This window comes from Eulemur rufifrons, chromosome 8 (genome assembly GCF_041146395.1).
Source record: "Eulemur rufifrons isolate Redbay chromosome 8, OSU_ERuf_1, whole genome shotgun sequence".
Taxonomy (NCBI): Eukaryota; Metazoa; Chordata; class Mammalia; order Primates; family Lemuridae; genus Eulemur; species Eulemur rufifrons.
The window spans coordinates 27,754,960-27,772,585 of record NC_090990.1 but is presented as its reverse complement, the minus strand read 5'-3'; the positions used below and the strand labels follow the sequence as shown (position 1 = coordinate 27,772,585).

At 40.8% G+C, this 17,626-nt stretch overlaps 1 protein-coding gene across 2 annotated transcripts in view; it reads right to left on the bottom strand.

Moving 5' to 3' along the window:
* Nucleotides 1–17,626, bottom strand: part of MACF1 (microtubule actin crosslinking factor 1) — a 330,626-nt gene that overhangs the window by 151,215 nt on the left and 161,785 nt on the right. For both annotated transcript variants that reach the window (XM_069479778.1, XM_069479776.1), the window contains 16 exons: nt 14,543–14,709; nt 13,625–13,737; nt 13,418–13,524; nt 12,738–12,857; nt 12,506–12,601; nt 11,425–11,552; nt 11,244–11,337; nt 10,899–11,053; nt 9,374–9,650; nt 8,287–8,415; nt 7,477–7,554; nt 6,691–6,852; nt 4,631–4,735; nt 3,934–4,029; nt 2,651–2,776; nt 13–165 (listed from right to left, as the gene is read on the bottom strand). In XM_069479778.1, coding sequence (XP_069335879.1) covers nt 13–165; nt 2,651–2,776; nt 3,934–4,029; nt 4,631–4,735; nt 6,691–6,852; nt 7,477–7,554; nt 8,287–8,415; nt 9,374–9,650; nt 10,899–11,053; nt 11,244–11,337; nt 11,425–11,552; nt 12,506–12,601; nt 12,738–12,857; nt 13,418–13,524; nt 13,625–13,737; nt 14,543–14,709 — 2,106 coding nt within the window. The remainder of the gene's footprint in view (nt 1–12; nt 166–2,650; nt 2,777–3,933; nt 4,030–4,630; nt 4,736–6,690; nt 6,853–7,476; nt 7,555–8,286; nt 8,416–9,373; nt 9,651–10,898; nt 11,054–11,243; nt 11,338–11,424; nt 11,553–12,505; nt 12,602–12,737; nt 12,858–13,417; nt 13,525–13,624; nt 13,738–14,542; nt 14,710–17,626) is intronic.

Here is a 17,626-nt window from a genome sequence, read left to right as displayed (position 1 = left end):
CCACCTCCTCACCTCGATCTGCCGATAGTCACAGATGGCCTTAACAGAAATAGTGCTCTTTAGCACATGGTCAGGACTACGTGGTTTTAACTGAACGATGGTTTTTGATCTCCCAACAAGACTGGCAACGGAACTCTTGGACTGTATAAGCTGCTCCTTTTCATCCTATAAAATGAGAAGAAAAACAAAAAGACATTAATGTTGCTGCTCTCAGGGTGACTAAATGAACAAAGAAAACTGAGGGCTCCACTCCCTCAGAGAATGTCATTTCTCAGTTACGTAGGGATCGTTAGTGGAGCCGTCTTAACAAGGACAAAGAAAAAAGGAGAGAATGTTTCTGTCTTCTACCAAGTGCTTTTGTACGAAAAATTTGCAGCTTTCTCCCTGTGCCCTTTTCAATGAACCATAAAGCCACATGCAAAAAACAAAACAAAAACAAAAACAAACTTCAAGCTGCCAAATACAGCTATATAGCTGATAAAGGACTTCCCCAAATATGGTTCAGAGAACATGAAAGTTAAAAACAATAATAATAACAACCATATTATTATTATTATTAAATTTCTCACTGGTAGAAACCAGTTCTTCCCTTTCTGCTTAGGTGAAGCTAGAGTTATAGTTATTTAAAAATTTTTAAATAATTATATCTCCCAAGCTCCACTCCAAACAAATATTGTACTTTCCTAAATTGAATTAAGCTTTCTAGAGAAAGATCTGAGCTCTCCAACCAACAATGCTGTTGGTGAAGGCGTCATGATAAATGATTTAGGGTTTAACCTTTTAGTATCTTGTGCTATATTCATGTAAATTTGATTGGTTTGAAAGAAGTATCATGCAAAATTGAAACTCTCAAATCTCTGAAAACCCAAAATCTTAAAAACTAATGAACTTTTTGACAACAAAATTGGTAGTAATCTACTACCAATTCCATTAGCAAGTAAAAGATAACCTTTATCTGTTAACCAGGATGTTTTAAGTCCATTTTGAGGTATAAAAGTCCCCAGAAGGGGGATAGGCATAGATGCGATGAGAGTAAAGAGTTAATAATGTGAGGAAATGCCATTAAAGAATTAAGAATATGCATGTAAAGAAAAAGAAATGCTTAAACAAACTACCTGTGCCTGTCCCCGGGAGCATGATTGGAAGAAATACAACTTTAACTTATTAGTTAAGAAAGAGGAATGGAATACATCAGGGAGACAGCCACACTTCCATACTTGAGAGCTGGTCTACCCATTTCAGTTTCCTTGCAATAAAGATGTCAATTTCTGTCTAACCCACAGCCAAACATCTCAAACTCCAGAGACCAAGTGCTCAGCGTGGTAAAAGTTCTGAAAAGAACCAGAAGCCAGGACAGATGCTCCCGAACCTGACGGACAAGCTGAGGACAAGCTGAGGACAAGCTGAGGAGCAGACCCAGGTGACTCCATGCCCCGATGATGCCGCCAACCCGACGCCCCTGACCTGGAGAGGAGGGAACAGAGCAGCGACCCTCGAGAAGAGAAGATGTGACAACAACTGCAGAGGAGTTACCCTATGACAGAAGGTACTCTGTGGGAGGGAGGAGATAATAGCCAAGGATTATATTCCTCCTTCATACCTGTAGTACCTCCAAGAGAGACATTTTAGAGACAACATCTGAAAAAGTAGGTTTTTATCCTTCATTCCAAATTAATTAAATTAACAGACTATTTGCCTAGGTGACTGTAAACCCATTCATAGGTTTACAATACCTGAAAGTGTGAAAAAAAAAAATCTACTGAGGTTCACAAATGCCTAAATCTCACCCACTAAAAAAATAAACTGTTTTGGGTTATTCTGGTTCTCTTAGTTAGAATTTTCTATTGAAATGTGAGACTCCCCTAGCTTCTCACACAGGAAAAGTGATTTCCCTATTGCATATACACTTGTATCTTAATTTGAGATGTAGCTTGAGCCCTGTCTTGCCAACTCTGGAATACACATTCAATAAATGTAAGCAGCCCTGCTGCTAATTTTATCTCCAGCACGGCTGAAGGAATAATTCACTGGAGAAAATGAATATAAAATCAATTTGGATTAAATACTGGATGCAAAACTATTTTTTAAAAGTTACTGTTGCCACATAAATAAACTGGACAAATGTTACATTATATCTAAATAAGATTTTAATGTTGGCCTTAGTCAAATTCAATTTTCTAATACCTCATCATTACCAAAAGAAAATTACCAACGAGGAAAAGTTTGGCTCAGGTGTATTGCATGTATTAACTATTTTTGGCATAAGAGAGTAAAAAAGAATTTGATATCAGCTAATCCCATTCAACCCTATTTTTCATGCTCTATAACTCACCCTTGGCTTTAACTATTGCATTAAAATAAGAACAATGCAAAGAAAGTACGATGAGCATTAAGTGGCTCAGGGGGAGATGACTAGGCCTTTACTTCTATAACATACCCAAAGAAATCATATTAGCAACTTCTTTAAGGAAAGAAAAGGAAAAAAGGAAAGGGACAGCACAAAATCGATTAAACTCTATTCGAATGTGAGCCGAACTTTATTACAACAAATGACCCATTGCCCTGGAGCTTTCAAGGATATAAACAGCAGCAGCTGACATGGTTTACTCTGTTTCTCAGAAGTAATCATCCCCACTGATACAACACCCACCATGGAGTCCTGGAGCAGGTCCTCAAGGCGGGATAAGCTGGTGTTGTGGTCACAGGAATATTTTCGTTTGATGGAGTCTTGGAGGTTCCTCAAGAATGACTCCAGGTCTCGTGCATCACTGAAGAACTGTGGGAATATAAGAGAAGGATGCCATGAGCTCAATAGGTCTGAACTCCAAGATATAAACGAAAAAAACAATCTTACTGTGCAGAGCTGAGCAAAGCTGATTACACTCTAGTGGATTAGTGATAGTTCATCACAAAAGCCACAGCAGTATAAACTGAAGGGCTTAAAAAGCCATGCCAGTAAAATACTAGTGATGACTACCACAAAGCCTACTAAACTCCATAGAAAAGTTAGCCTGTTTCACCCCCTCAGAAATTACTGCTCTTTCTCACTTCTGGCCAGTGACAGCACTTGGCCATCAGGTACATTTCATGAAAAGTCTACAGTTTGAGTGGTCAAATGTTTTAATTCATTGATATGATTACAAAATAATCAGGAAGATTATTTAATTTAGGGCAAAAACAGACATAATAGCTTATTTTCTCTTCCCACTCTCGCCCCCAAATAAGCAGTATATTCTTCCACGTTGTGACAGATTGAAAAAAGAAAAAAAGGCCCTAATATTTTACAGAGGTGGAGTCTATTTCTCCTCCCCTTGAAGCTGAGCACAGTCATGTGACTTGCTTTGACCAAAGGCACATTAATAAGTGTTACAGAAGCATAAAAAAGCACTTGTGGCTACTCAGGAGGCTGAGGCAGGAGGATTGCTTGAGCCCAGGAGTTGGAAGTTGCAGAGAGCTATGATGACGCCACTGCACTCTTGCCCAGGGTGACAGAGCAAGACTCTGTCTCAAAAAAAAACAAAAAAAGCACTTGTGCACTGGAACTTGCTCTCTCTTGCTATGGAACACAGCCACTTTGTGAAGCAGGCCATTGGATGCTAGAGACGTGTGGCCTTAGACCCCATCACTCCAACCGTCAGCCATGTGAGTGATGCCATTTGGGACCAGCCAGCCGCCTAGCCTATCTGCCAGCTGCCTGTAGCCATGAGTAAGGCAGGCAGGATGAGAAAAACCACTCAGCTGAGCCTAGCCCAAATTGCTAACCCACAGAATCAAGAGCCAACTAAATGATTGTTGTTTTAAGCAAGTAAGTTTTTGGGTGGTGGTTTATACAGTAAAAGGTAACTGATACAGGTATATTTTTAACCTTACTTTCACCATACATATGCACACACAAATAGACATGCACACACACAAACACAAAGCCCATCATACCTGAAAGTAAGCAGTATTTTCTTTCACGTGCTGCTCAACACACAAGCACAGCTGCTTCATCCACTGCAGCTGGGACTGGACGGCAGCACTGTAAGCCTGCAACAACCAAGCACACAGACAGAAGAGCAGAAGGTTAGCGGACCCAATATATATGTGCGACAATCTCCTCCAAGTAGAACTCTGCTAAAGGTTGAAGAGACGACAGAAGAGATGTGGAAATACTTGACTGGCATCTGCTCAATGCTTCCTATGAGTAAGAGGCTTGCATTTCATCCAACATGGTTTTATGAGAAGGTGTATAGACAAGCCTCTTCCACACTCAGTTGCAGCTAAATGATCTGGCCAACAAAACCCAGGGATAGATGAATCCCTCCTGGATTCCTCTTCTCTGGGCAAAGGCACCACACTAAGAGGCAAGATCTGTCTGGACAGTAATTTGAAGAAATACAGTCCCAGTCACTTTTCCTCCTAAAGCTAGGAGTATCTCTTCTATTGTTTCTCTTAGTAGTCTCCTTAGACTACTAAAACTGATTGTAGGCTTTTGAGGGCTATAGGAACAGTCTGGGATGAAAAGAAAAAGACAAATGATCCCTGACACTTCCCCTGGGTCTTTCAGTAGAACAAAGCCTCTAATTTGAGTACTTTTAAAATAATAACCTCTGAGCATTTGACCTTCACACATTCTCAAGTGACATACCTCCACAGTCTGCTTGGCTGGGTGGTTCTCAAGTGACAGCAGTTCTGCTGTGTCTTGCAAAGACCGAAATACATCCTGTTTCCCCTCCAGTTCCATTGTCAACTCCTGAAAATTGAATTCAATTTTATGGAATAAGCGCTATTAAGGGAAGGGGTAGCAATAAAGAAAAAGTTGTGTTCTCTGCTCTACTTTAAAGGAGCCTACAACGTAGGATTGGTGCCAAAATGAGATGTATAAACAGTACATGCCAGAGGACTAAAAGGCAAAAATGCTGAAATTATTGGAAAATGATTCACAAAGGACACAGGACCTGAGCCAGACCTGAGTAAAGTGTGGAAACAGAAAATGAGTACTGGAGCAGAGAAAGGGGCAATTTGGCCGGAGCGGATAACTCCTGTCAGCACCCACGCCAGTACATGACATACACCAGCAGATGAGTATCAGTGACTGGCTGGTTTTGCTCGGACTATTTCCTCAGCCTACAATGCTCTCCTCTGACTCTAAAGGACCCAATTTAAATGCCAGCGATTCTGTGAAGCTGGGTCCTGATGCTTACTATCAGATATATCCCTTCTCCTTGATGCTTTCAGAGCACTTTCTCTATCATAGCCTAATTTCAGTTTTCATACACACTGTTTATTTTATTATAGCATCCATTCTTTCTTCTTAAGGGGAATCATATGCCACTCTCCAATTAGGAGAAGCCTATATTTTTAAAGAATCGTAAATTTTTTTTTTTTTTTTTTTTTTTGAGACAGAGTCTCACTTTGTTGCCCGGGCTAGAGTGAGTGCCGTGGCGTCAGCCTAGCTCACAGCAACCTCAAACTCCTGAGCTCAAGCGATCCTACTGCCTCAGCCTCCCGAGTGGCTGGGACTACAGGCATGTGCCACCATGCCCGGCTAATTTTTTCTCTATATATTTTTAGTTGTCCATATAATTTCTTTCTATTTTTAGTAGAGACGGGGTCTCGCTCTTGCTTAGGCTGGTCTCGAACTCCTGACCTCGAGCGATCCACCCGCCTCGGCCTCCCAGAGTGCTAGGATTACAGGCGTGAGCCACCGCGCCCGGCCAAGAATCGTAAATTAATAGAATTAAAATATTTAGCCAGGTGTGGTGGCGCATGCCTATAATCCCAACTACTCGGGAGGCTAAGGCAGGAGGATTGCTTGAGCCCAGGAGTTTGCGGCCAGCCTGGACAACATAGTGAGACTCCATCTTAAACAAAGAAAGGAAAAAAAAAAGGAAAAAGAATAAACAACAACAAAAAGAATTAAAGTATCTAAAGTATTAGTTAAAAAGCTCCCTCTTTGCATAGAGTTTACAAAATCTTTAAAATCCTCTGAATGTAGAAATACTAAAAGTAGGAAAAAATAATCCTACTTGTTGTCTATATCTTTCACTGAAAAGAATAAAAAGCATTGTCCCATTATCCAATGCTGAATCTCCCCCTTCCCATTTTACAAATGAAAAGACTGAAACAAAAAAATTATTAAAGAAGAATTTACAAATTTGTGGGAGGCCAAGAGTATAATGCAAATTAAACAATACTATACCAAGCACTTTGTCTAGATTAACTTATTAAATCTTAATCTTTTATACAACCCTTTGAAGTGGTGCTATTATCCCATTTTACAGAGGTCCAGAGAGATTAAATGACTTGCTCAAGGTCACAGAGCTACTTAGTGGAGAATAATAATTTGAACTTACGGTGTTCAGATGCTCATCTAAAAAATTAAAATTAAAAAGTAAAAATAAGAAAGAATAGAAAGGAATTTGAACTTAGACCTCTCTTACTCCAAAGCCTAAAGTCTATAATCTTAACCACAAAGCTGTATTGCTTCTGAAATGACTCAATTTGCATATTGCCGCTCTATTCACCCAAGACACCACCTTTCTAAATGCATTCTAAATAAATTAATTCTCGGGCTCTACTGCCCCTCTCCATGTACACTTCTCACATGCACAGATGCATTGAGTAGGGTCTTCCAGCCACCCAAGCTTTCAGCAGACCTTCTGCTGCTATTAAATAAACATGACAGGCCCGCTGTGCTAGACTTACAGAGAAGTAATTTCTCTTGGCTGAGATATTGGGATTGTTGTCACTCCAGTCATATGCTAGTTCCTCCTCCTCCTTCTCATTCAACCAGATCAACTCAGCTGTAGCTCTGAAGACAAATTTATGCAGGCTCTGAAGGTGACGCATCCGGAAGCTAGAAGTTTCCTAGTCAAAGCAAGGATTACATAGTTAGACTGCCAGCCTTTGTATCTGTAGAAGATAGCACATTTGACATCAAAGGAAAGAATAACTCAGGAAATGTATTTAGTCTTGCTTTTTAATCTCTGGGTTCTTCTCCATGGATTCAAGTTTCATACAAGTTTGATATAAGATTCCCAGAACTCTTGTCAATCCTAGGGAGAAGACAGAACTCATAGAGCTTTGTGGAGCTTCCTGGATAAAGAATGATCCTAGGCCTGCCTACTCTGAACAATCTTGAAAGACAGGAATAAAAAACAACAGACAGGAGGGGAGTTCCTCTCTACCAATCTCAAACTTTTATAATAGTTTTGGTGTCTCCAAGCCATACAGCCACTGGTTCGGTGAAGCACGCTAGCTAGGATAGGTTCTACTTATTTAAAACTTGCCAGAGCCATGGTTTCTGACCCATTAAGAAAGTTGAGAAAACGTTATAATACATATGAACAACTACACAGTAAATGATTTCCTAACCATTAGAAAAACAAAACAGGGCCAAACAATGTGCTTTCTGAATTAGGGAAGAGAGTTGTCTGGAGGGAATGAGACTCTCCATGAGTAGAACTCACAAGAGAGTCAGTCAAAACTCACCTTCAATTTACAATACTGTGTCTCCAGCTTTCCAAGAGTTTCAACATAACTGGTATGGAAATTTTGGGACATCTTTCCCTGATAAGAAATGAAATAAAAATACATTAGAGAAAGAGCAAGTAAACTATATGTTATGGTTTCAACTACATAAATATTATGTCTGCATATAGATAATGACTGGTTGTTCTAAGGAAACAGAGCCTCAAACAATGACTCTTTGGGTCAGATTTTATTATTTGGTGCAACAGTAAGTGGGCAAGAGTCCAGCAGGGCAACTACAACCAAAAGACGCTCACTATCCTGTCTTTCCAGCAATTCTGGGAGGCCTCTAAGCAAAACCTACACCTGATAATTTTCATACTACTCAATTGCTTCTTTGAAGGGGAGAGTTGAAATAAAAAGTGGGAAGATAGAATATAAGTGAGGGAGAGGCAAGACTAAGTGAATAATTTTCTCCATACCAGCTCTCTACTGCAGGCAGTTGGGGAAGTGAAAAGAGCATGAATTTTTGGAAGCACAGGGCCTGAGTTTGGACACTGCATCTGCTACTTATTAATTCTGACATTACCTTCCAGTATCACTTTTCTTTTTAGTAAAAAGGGATGAATAAAAATATCTTTCTCACAAGTTTATTTCAAAGATTGACAGAGGCACTTCATGTGAAAAGGAAATTTGTCATAAAGTGCTATTCTTCATTATCATTATTTTCCAGAGCCCCCTTCTCCTTAGAGACAGCTCTATTGTGCATATTGTCCTATTATCCGTTCCACCCCCGTCCCTCCCATAATGTGGATTCTGAAGGCTACATACCTCATACAACCTGGCCTCTTTGACACTTGCGCCCAGTTCTTCTACACTGGTGTGGATGTGCTGCTGTGTTTCCAGCTGCAACTCCACACTAGGAAGGTCATTGCCCCACTCTGCTCGCTCCAGTTTCATCTGAAAAAGAAAAAAATATGTATGTAATAATTTCCTGCTGAGTTGGCAGGAAAAGAAAATGGTCAGAATCAATGTTTGAACAGGAAGATCAGGGGTAGCGGACAGAGCAAAGGACACCTAAACCATCTTCGTCAATCTATAGCCTCTTATAGGAAAATATGCCATACCCACCCCTAAGGAACTGGAGAGCAACCCCACCACTACAGCAACAGAGGCAGCCTCTTTGCTGCTGCATTATTCCTAAATTCATCAATTAGAAAGGGTTCTTCACAGGCTTAAAATGCTTAACTTTATAGTTTAGGCATTTCCCTTCATGGAGTCTCTTCATTTCACAATCAGAACTGACATAAAAAAGAAATAACCTGAAAATATTTAGTTTTATTAATGATATTAACTATTAGCCAATGGAAGATAATTTTAAAACAGCTTGATTTTGGACATTTTTAGTTACTGGGATATGGGGAATTTATTATCTGGGAAAGAGAAGAATTTAACGTACAACAAAAGGGTTAAAAGGATAAGGACAATGTCGAATTTGAACCATTATCCTAGAATACATGTAAATAATACACCTTGGAATTATGGAACAAAGCAGTCTTGCTTTAACTTAAGAATTAAGACAAACAACAAAAAATGAAGAATAAACTCCTCTGCCAATAAGGAAATTTCAGAAAAAATAACATTTATAGAGACTCTGCAATTTCTCCCACAAGCGCTCACTCAGAGTACAGTTAGCTAAAGGGAACAGATTCCTAAAGGGCTTCAAATATAATAGAAAAGCATATGCTATTCAGTGTGGGATTGTAAGGAATCTGAGCTGACCTTGGCCTTCTAAGATATAAGGATAAGGGGGCTTGGGTCCCAGGCACCATCAATAGAGCAACCTGGTCCTTTTAAACAAGCTACTGGATGCAATAAACATTAGTGCACTGCATAAGCCTTTTGGGCACATACGTACCTGCATCTCTTCCACCCAAGACAGTAGTTCATATACAAATCGGAGATTGCCTTCATCTTCAGAAGAAGAAATGGACACAAGTTCAGCCCGTGTCATGGGCTTTCGGAACCAGGAGGTAGAAGAAGAATGGGTTGCCTTGGTCAGGGGTTCTGCTTTCAGATGAGTAGTGGTTAAAGTAGAGGGTGGAACCAATTCAAGTGAAGTGAAGTGGCCCTTCCGGTACAGGTTTGTACACTCTAGACGCAAGGTGACCAGCTCATCCTGCAGACGCATGACCCTGAAACAGAAGAAGAGAAAAAAGAAAGTGACTTAAATCTATAGCATACTTTTAAAAATAAAATCATCCCTATTCATTTGACAAAAATGTGATAAAAATAAAAATGAGATCATATCATGAAAATATTTTGCAAAAAAAATTGTTATATGAATACAAGGTGATATTATTAACATCTTCATCTAGTTTAGAGTCGTCTTTGAGGCAAATGCCAAATTACAGTATTAACTGGAGGGAAGCAAACCAAAATCCCTGCTTATGAAGTCCTACTCTTGGCTCTGCACAGACTAGCCAAGTGACTATCCTCATCCCACTGTGGGTCTATTTCCTCAGCTACAAAATGAGTACATGAGATCACCAATGTTTCTAAACCTGATGTGCTGTCACACCAGCCAGGAAGTGGGCCCTCACCAGACCCCGAATCTGCAGGTATCTTGATCATGGACTTCCCAGTCTCCAGAACTGTGGAAAATAACTTTCTGTTGTTTATAAGCCACCCAATTTATGGTACAGAATATTGTTATAACAGCCTGAATGGACTAAGACACCTGGCAAGAAGGGGTGCAGAGACCCTGAAGTGACTGAAATTCATTTCTGCCGCCTATAGGAAGGGATTTGGAAAGAGAAAATAAGGTTAAATGTGGAGAAATAACATTTGTTTTCTTACAGCCCTAAGTTTGTGGACTAAGAATCTAACCTTTGGATCGCTCTGCAGATGAAGACAAGAATTCATGTAACCAAGAAAAGGAGAGGAGGACCCAGGGCCGGGGTGAACGAGAGGCCCAAGGCAATGGCAGCTGCTGCCCAAGCGTGGGCAAGACCTGTAAGAAATTCCCTGTGATGGGGAATGCCTATGAATTTTCATTCAAGTAAGTCTAATCCTCAAATTAAATTCTCATTTGTTCTGGTCTTCACTGCAATCCTTTTTTGTGGCCCCAAATCTTCCATATCACCCGCTGCACACACTCGCCTTGCATTGCTAATGCTTTGCCCGAGTGAAGGAGGAAGGGAAGTGGTGTGTGTGGAACCATCTGCAGTTGACTCTGAAATATGTGGGGATGTTATAAGATGCCACAATGATTGGGAGAATCCTACAGGTGCTTACTGGGAGGGGCCTGCAATAAGGGGAAACTGTCCTCCATAGTATCCCCATTGAGACACTGACCTCTAAGGTCCAAGTTATAAGGCTGACTCTTGATCCATGAGCCTCAGCAGTAAGTAAGCCCTCCGTTTGAGTCCCTTGTTTCTCACCTAAAAGCCAGCTCTTCTAGTTGGTAGTAATTCTCATCCCGTAGGATCTGGAGATCCACCTGCAGCTGCCTGATGAGACCTTCACACTCCTGAATGTACATGATAACATCTGACTCGCATTGTACAGGTTGTCCTGATTCCAGGTGAGCAGCATCCTGAGACAGAAAGAAAGAGTGGGAAAACTACTCACTAGGATGGAAGGAGCCAAGGGGCCCACTGCAGTTCCAAAAAAAAGGAAATGACACAGCTGGATTCTTCAAATTGACTGCTAACCTCGACCATTAGAGCAGAGAGTGAGAAGTGGAAAACATGTGACATAAGAAATGGGACAAAACAGAGACTTACAGCCTGCAGTGTATTCTTAGCTAGTGTTAGTTTTTCTTCACAGTTCAAAGCACCATTCTGGATTTTGTTTGCAATCTGCAGCAGCAATTCTAGCCTACAATAAGATAAAAACCATAGTCAAGTAGAAGGCCCAATGCAGCCCAGTAAGTAATGTCAGATCACCTTGAGGCTCTGGACCGACCTCTCTACAGCTGGCCGAAGTGATTTCTCTCGCTCCAGCATCTCAATGATGAGCTTTCCCCACTCTTCTTCCACATCATTTGGGTGATAACCTTGAGGCAGTTTAATTCGGCCAAATTCAATCCACACCTGAAAGAGATACTCTTTTAGTCCAAAAACACAGCCATGCCCTCTGGAACCAGTTTTCATTTGTTCTTTATACAGCACTTGTTTCTAAGAGAAGGGGTCTTGTTCTGTCACCCAGGAACTGGAGTGCAGTGGCATGATCATATAGCTCACTGCAGCCTCAAACTTCTGTGCTCAAGTGACTCTCTCACCTCAGCCTCCTGAGTAGCTGGGACTACAGGTGTGTGCCACCATGCCTGGTTAATTTTTTTATTTTTTGTAGGGGTGGGGTCTCACTATGTTGCCCAGGCTGGTCTCAAACTCCTGGCCTCAAGCGATTCTCCCTCCTCAGCCTCCCAAAGTGCTAGGATTACAGACAAGAGCCACTGCTCCTGGCTCACTTCTTGTTTCTTTACTCAGCCAATCTACAGTTGTTCCCATTGTCTAATACGAGAAAACAATCGAATCTTTAGTTGTGCCTCACCTTAAAGTGAAAGAAAAAAAAAAGATCACCTCTAGGACATCAGGATTATCTACGCTAAATCCTTCCATTCCTTCTACATTTTGTATAAATCTTTCTCTCCTCTCACTAATCCCCATTCTGGCAAAGTTAAATGCCCATCTCTATAACTTCAGATTCTCTAGGAATCAAAATGTGAATGGAAGTCTCTTTTCTTTCCACCCTAGGAAAAAACTTAGTTTCTGAGAAGCAAGAAAACTCATCCACAAAATTCAAGATTTCTGAATAAATATATGCCATTTTTCAATAAGTCCTTTTAAAAATACAAGGGGTTGATACTGCCCCTTTAAGACCAAAATTGTTAAGACCAGCCTGAGAGTGAGGCTGTATCTGTCATCCTGAGGGTATTGCTATTAACGCAGTTTGGGAAGAGAATGCAGGGAACCTGGCTAATCAAGAAGCAACAACAGGGCAAACCAGCAAATCCCAAGTCTCAGCAAAGGATAAGCTTCCTTACCTCTAATAATTTATACAATTCCTCAATTCTTCCTTTTTCTCTCTCCTTGGCCAGAATTTCTGTTTCTTTGAAGTGTATATATTGGTTATAAAGTGCCTACAAAATAAATATTTGGTGAATGAATAAATGGATGCAAACAACAGGGCCGAATTTTTCATACCCTCTCACCCAGAAGGCAGCAGCAGTAAGCTCTGAGACTTACTCCCTAGAAAGAATAAGTCCCTGACTTTACCTTTAGTTCAACAGGGTTCTGGGGAAAGGATTTATCTGACATCAGTATTGTGTGCTGTTTGATCCAGGGAATGAGGGAGTCCACCCGGCTTTGGTATTCTTGCCACCTGGCGTCCACTTCCTATTGCCAGAAGGTAAACATCACATACCTGATTAGCAACATCCAAAACAAGCACAAGAAAAAGTAGCTCAGGCCACTCCAAACCATATAAAATCCCTTTCCTCTAATTGCCTAGACAGCTGCTCAGTGAAATGCTCACAGTCCCAGTTTCAAAGCTCCTCAAGGGCTCTCAGGATGGGATTCAATTTCCTGACACCTAGAAAGGCTACAAACCAAGCTACTAAAAATATTCAGAAAAGATCCATGATACACTAATAAGCTGATATTAGTGGCTGAGAAAATACTGCCTCATCTTGAATTTCAGCTGGGGATAAGAGGGACATTCTTTGCCACCATTTATCACCAAATGACTTGTGCTAAATGCTACAAAATTAGCAATACCTAGACTCATCCCCAGGGACCAAGGACAACGTCTATGTATGATAAAGATAATGTGGATTAAGTGTGGTCTGTATAAAAGTGCTCTGCATACAATGTGTACTTAAGAAACATTGTCTACTCAATGCATTCCACCCAAACAAATCAAAGTGAGAAGGTATTTTAGGAAAATGTTCTTTTACCGTTGCACTGATCCCTTCTCCACCCTCAGGGACTTTAGGGAAGGCATCATAGATTGAAGACACGTAAGTGATTACAGACTTTTCATCTGGAGATGGCACATCCACATCTGAGAAAGAATGGACAAGAAATTTCTTAGAACAAAGGAAGCTGCCAGAAGAAGGTACAGTGAATACATAACAAACTTACTCAAGTTCAGGAACTCTCACCTTCTGCATCCAGCAACCGGGTGACCCCCAGTCTTTCTGCTACTTCGAAAGCCTGTTCCAGATTCTCTCGGTTACTTTGGATTTGCACCCTCTCCATATCTACCAGATCGGGTCTGTAAAAGTTCACCAAGGCACATGAAAGGCCACCATCTACACATGGCACATGAGTTCACACAAAGAAAACCTCTTAAACATCCCCAGAGCCGAAAAACACTGAGTTAGAAAGCAGGAGGTTTAGAAGGGTACTAGTCCCATTTTTAATTACACACCAGCAGCCCAGTGCTCCCTAACTCTAAATTTACAAAACAGTACATTTGTTGGATTTCATGGGAAAGGTATCATAAACCAGTACTAAAAATTGGGGCATGTTTACGACACTAAGAGCGCAATAATTTTTTTTTTTTTTGTCATTCAAAGTTCCTATCTACCTCACTCACCTCACTCCAGCCAGGTGCTGTTGCTCAATCACTCTAACCAAGCCCCCAATTCAGGCCCTTTGCACTTGCTATTTCCTCCAACTGAACACTCTGCCCCAGAGGCCCGCATGGCCCCTTCCCTCATGGCTCTGCTCCAATGTTCTCATCAAAGAGGCCATCTCTGACCACCCTGTCCAAACTACCACTCTCTATCCCTCCATTGCATTTACTGTGGTATGACAGCATATAGTTATTGGCTTATTGTTTATTCTCCCCACTGAAAGGTTAGCTCCATGACAGCAAGAACTTTTGCTGTTTTGTTCACTATTCTATGTGTCCAGTGCCTAGAAAAGTTTAAGTTCAATAGATATTTCTTTTCCAAATGAATAAATGAATCAGAGCTTTGATTCTTGGTTGAAGGGGGAAAATAGCATTATAACTAATTATAAATAAGACATGAGAAGAAGCCCCTGCAGGAGCACTGACATTCCACTACATTTACCTGTATCGGTGAATAAGTGCATTGAACATCTTCCCATCACTCCAGCAAGAGGAAAAGTTGGTGCATTTGATTCCTGTGTAACCAGCTGTCACCTTCTGGGTCCACAGAAGTAGTTTCTCCTTGGCTGACATGTCCCCTGATTCCCCACTGATGTAGATGTCAGAGATCTGCCAAAATATAGGACACAGAGTAATTGAGTATAAATAAGACAAAGACTTTTAACCTTCTCTTCTCCACACATTATGGCTCTTAGAAAAAGAGGGACACCCAAGGCTGGCAGCATTTTAGGTGACAACTCCAACATATGTTCACCCATTTTAGTAGTCAAAGAAATGGATAGTAAAAACCATCAGAGTTATTTTTCAACTATCAAATTAGGAAAGGTTTGGGTTTTATTTTATTTTATTTTTTTGTTGTTGAGACAGAGTCTCACTTTGTTGCCCAGGCTAGAGTGAGTGCCGTGGTGTCAGCTTAGCTCACCGCAACCTCAGACTCCTCGGCTTAAGCGATCCTACTGCCTCAGCCTCCCAAGTAGCTGGGACTACAGGCATGCGCCACTATGCCCGGCTAATTTTTTCTATATAGATTTTTAGTTGTCCATATAATTTCTTTCTATTTTTAGTAGAGACGGGTGTCTCGCTCTTGCTCAGGCTGGTCTCGAACTCCTGACCTTGAGCGATCCACCCGCCTGGCCTCCCAGAGTGCTAGGATTACAGGCGTGAACCACCGCGCCCGGCCGGAAAGGTTTGTTTTTAATGGTACAATTCGGAATTGCAGAGAACATCTAAAATTAGGTATTCTCATATACTGCCACTAGAGAGATTATAAATGGCATAATTTCTCTGGATGTTCGTTTTAAATCAAAATTCTTAAAACCTACATACAACTTAATAAGAAATCATCAGAGATGTACAAATAATTTCATATCAGAAAACTTACCAAAGCATAATAAATACGATTTAGCAAAAAGTTATAAAGAATTTAAAGTCTAATGAGGGATTGATTGGTTACAAATTATAGCACAATTATGGCAGAACAGAATTGTTCATAGCACTTAAAAAGGTAGGTTTAGAAATTTTTAATGATAGGAAAATGGTCACCAAATTTTAGGAAAATAAAAGAATACAAACAAAATAATATATATAGTAATCTTGATTTCATATAAAAGACATATAAAAAATATATTTAAGGGCCGGGCGCGGTGGCTCACGCCTGTAATCCTAGCACTCTGGGAGGCCGAGGCGGGTGGATCATTGGAGGTCAGGAGTTTGAGACCAGCCTGAGCAAGAGCGAGACCCCGTCTCTACTAAAAAAATAGAAAGAAATTATCTGGCCAACTAAAATATATAGAGAAAAAAAAAAAAAATTAGCCGGGCATGGTGGTGCATGGCTGTAGTCCCAGCTACTCGGGAGGCTGAGGCAGTAGGCTTGCTTAAGCCCAGGAGTTTGAGGTTGCTGTGAGCTAGGCTGATGCCACGGCACTCACTCTAGCCAGGGCAACAAAGCAACACTCTGTCTCAAAAAAGAAAAAAAAAGAAAAAAAAAAAAGATTAAAAATATATATATGTATATATATTTAAGTATACATTCATATTTATGCACATATGTATATATCTGTATGTGATATAGATACGTATACTGTAAGAGTATCAATACTGGAGAGAAATACACCAAACTAACAATCATAGTTATCTCCAAATGGTAGCATTACAAGTGATTATTACATTTTCTAAATTTTCTACATCATATACATTTTTATAATAATAAGAAAAGCTATTTTAAGAAATCTCCAGGACTAGGTGCGGTGGGGCTCATGCCTATAATCCCAGCACTCTGGGAGGCCGAGGCGGGAGGACAGCTTGAGATCAGGAGTTCAGGACCAGCCTGAGCAAGAGGAAGACCTCATCTCTACTAAAAATAGAAAAATTAGCTGGGCGTCACAGTATGGCGTCTATAGTCCCAGCTACTCAGGAGGCTGAGGCAGGAGGAATGCTTGAGCCCAGGAGTTTGAGGTTGCTGTGAGCTAGGCTGACACCATGGCACTCTACCCAGGACAACAGAGTGAGACTGTCTCAAAAAAAAAAAAAAAAAGAATTCCCCAAAATATAGCACAAGACCTACTTTAGAGAGATGGCAGTGCAGAAGAGGAGAAAGTGCATGCCTTTGATTTCACACAGACCTGAGTTTGAATCCTATAAAGTAGGAATAATAACTACTGCCCCTTCAGGGTCGCTGTGATAATCAACAAGATTACACATTAAAGCACCTGGCCCAAACTCAGGGTTATGCTCAACAAATAGAGTTCCCTTTCCTTTTTCTTGTATGGATGGATGATGGTTTTCCTTCAATTCTTACTTGTCTAATTCCCAAAGCACTGGTAGTCTGTATCATTATTTAATTAAATGTTATTTTGTATTACTGGCAATTACTTCAAATATTTAATTATCTCCCCAACACTGTGGGTTTCCTGAGGGGCTGGCACCTTAGCTTAACAATCACAACTATCGGCCAGGCGCGGTGGCTCACGCCTGTAATCCTAGCACTCTGGGAGGCCGAGGCGGGTGGATCGCTCAAGGTCAGGAGTTCGAGACCAGCCTGAGCAAGAGCGAGACCCCCGTCTCTACTAAAAATAGAAAGAAATTATCTGGCCAACTAAAATATATATAGAAAAAATTAGCCGGGCATAGTGGCGCATGCCTGTAGTCCCAGCTACTCGGGAGGCTGAGGCAGTAGGATTGCTTAAGCCCAGGAGTTTGAGGTTGCTGTGAGCTAGGCTGACGCCACGGCACTCACTCTAGCCAGGGCAACAAAGCGACACTCTGTCTCCAAAAAAAAAAAAAAAAAAAACAATCACAACTATCTACAAAAGAAGAGCAGTCTGAGGGAGAGCTCCTCACCACTGAATGTGTTCAAGCAGAAGCTGGGACGCCATGGAAGAAATAACCTCCAACTCTGAGACTCAGTGGTCATGGTCCTTCTGTATATTGCCCATTGCACCCAGTGTTGTGCTGGTCATATGGTGGGAACTTAACATGTTTTAGTTAATAATCAGTTGGTTTATAAATGAAATGATAAAAAAAAAAA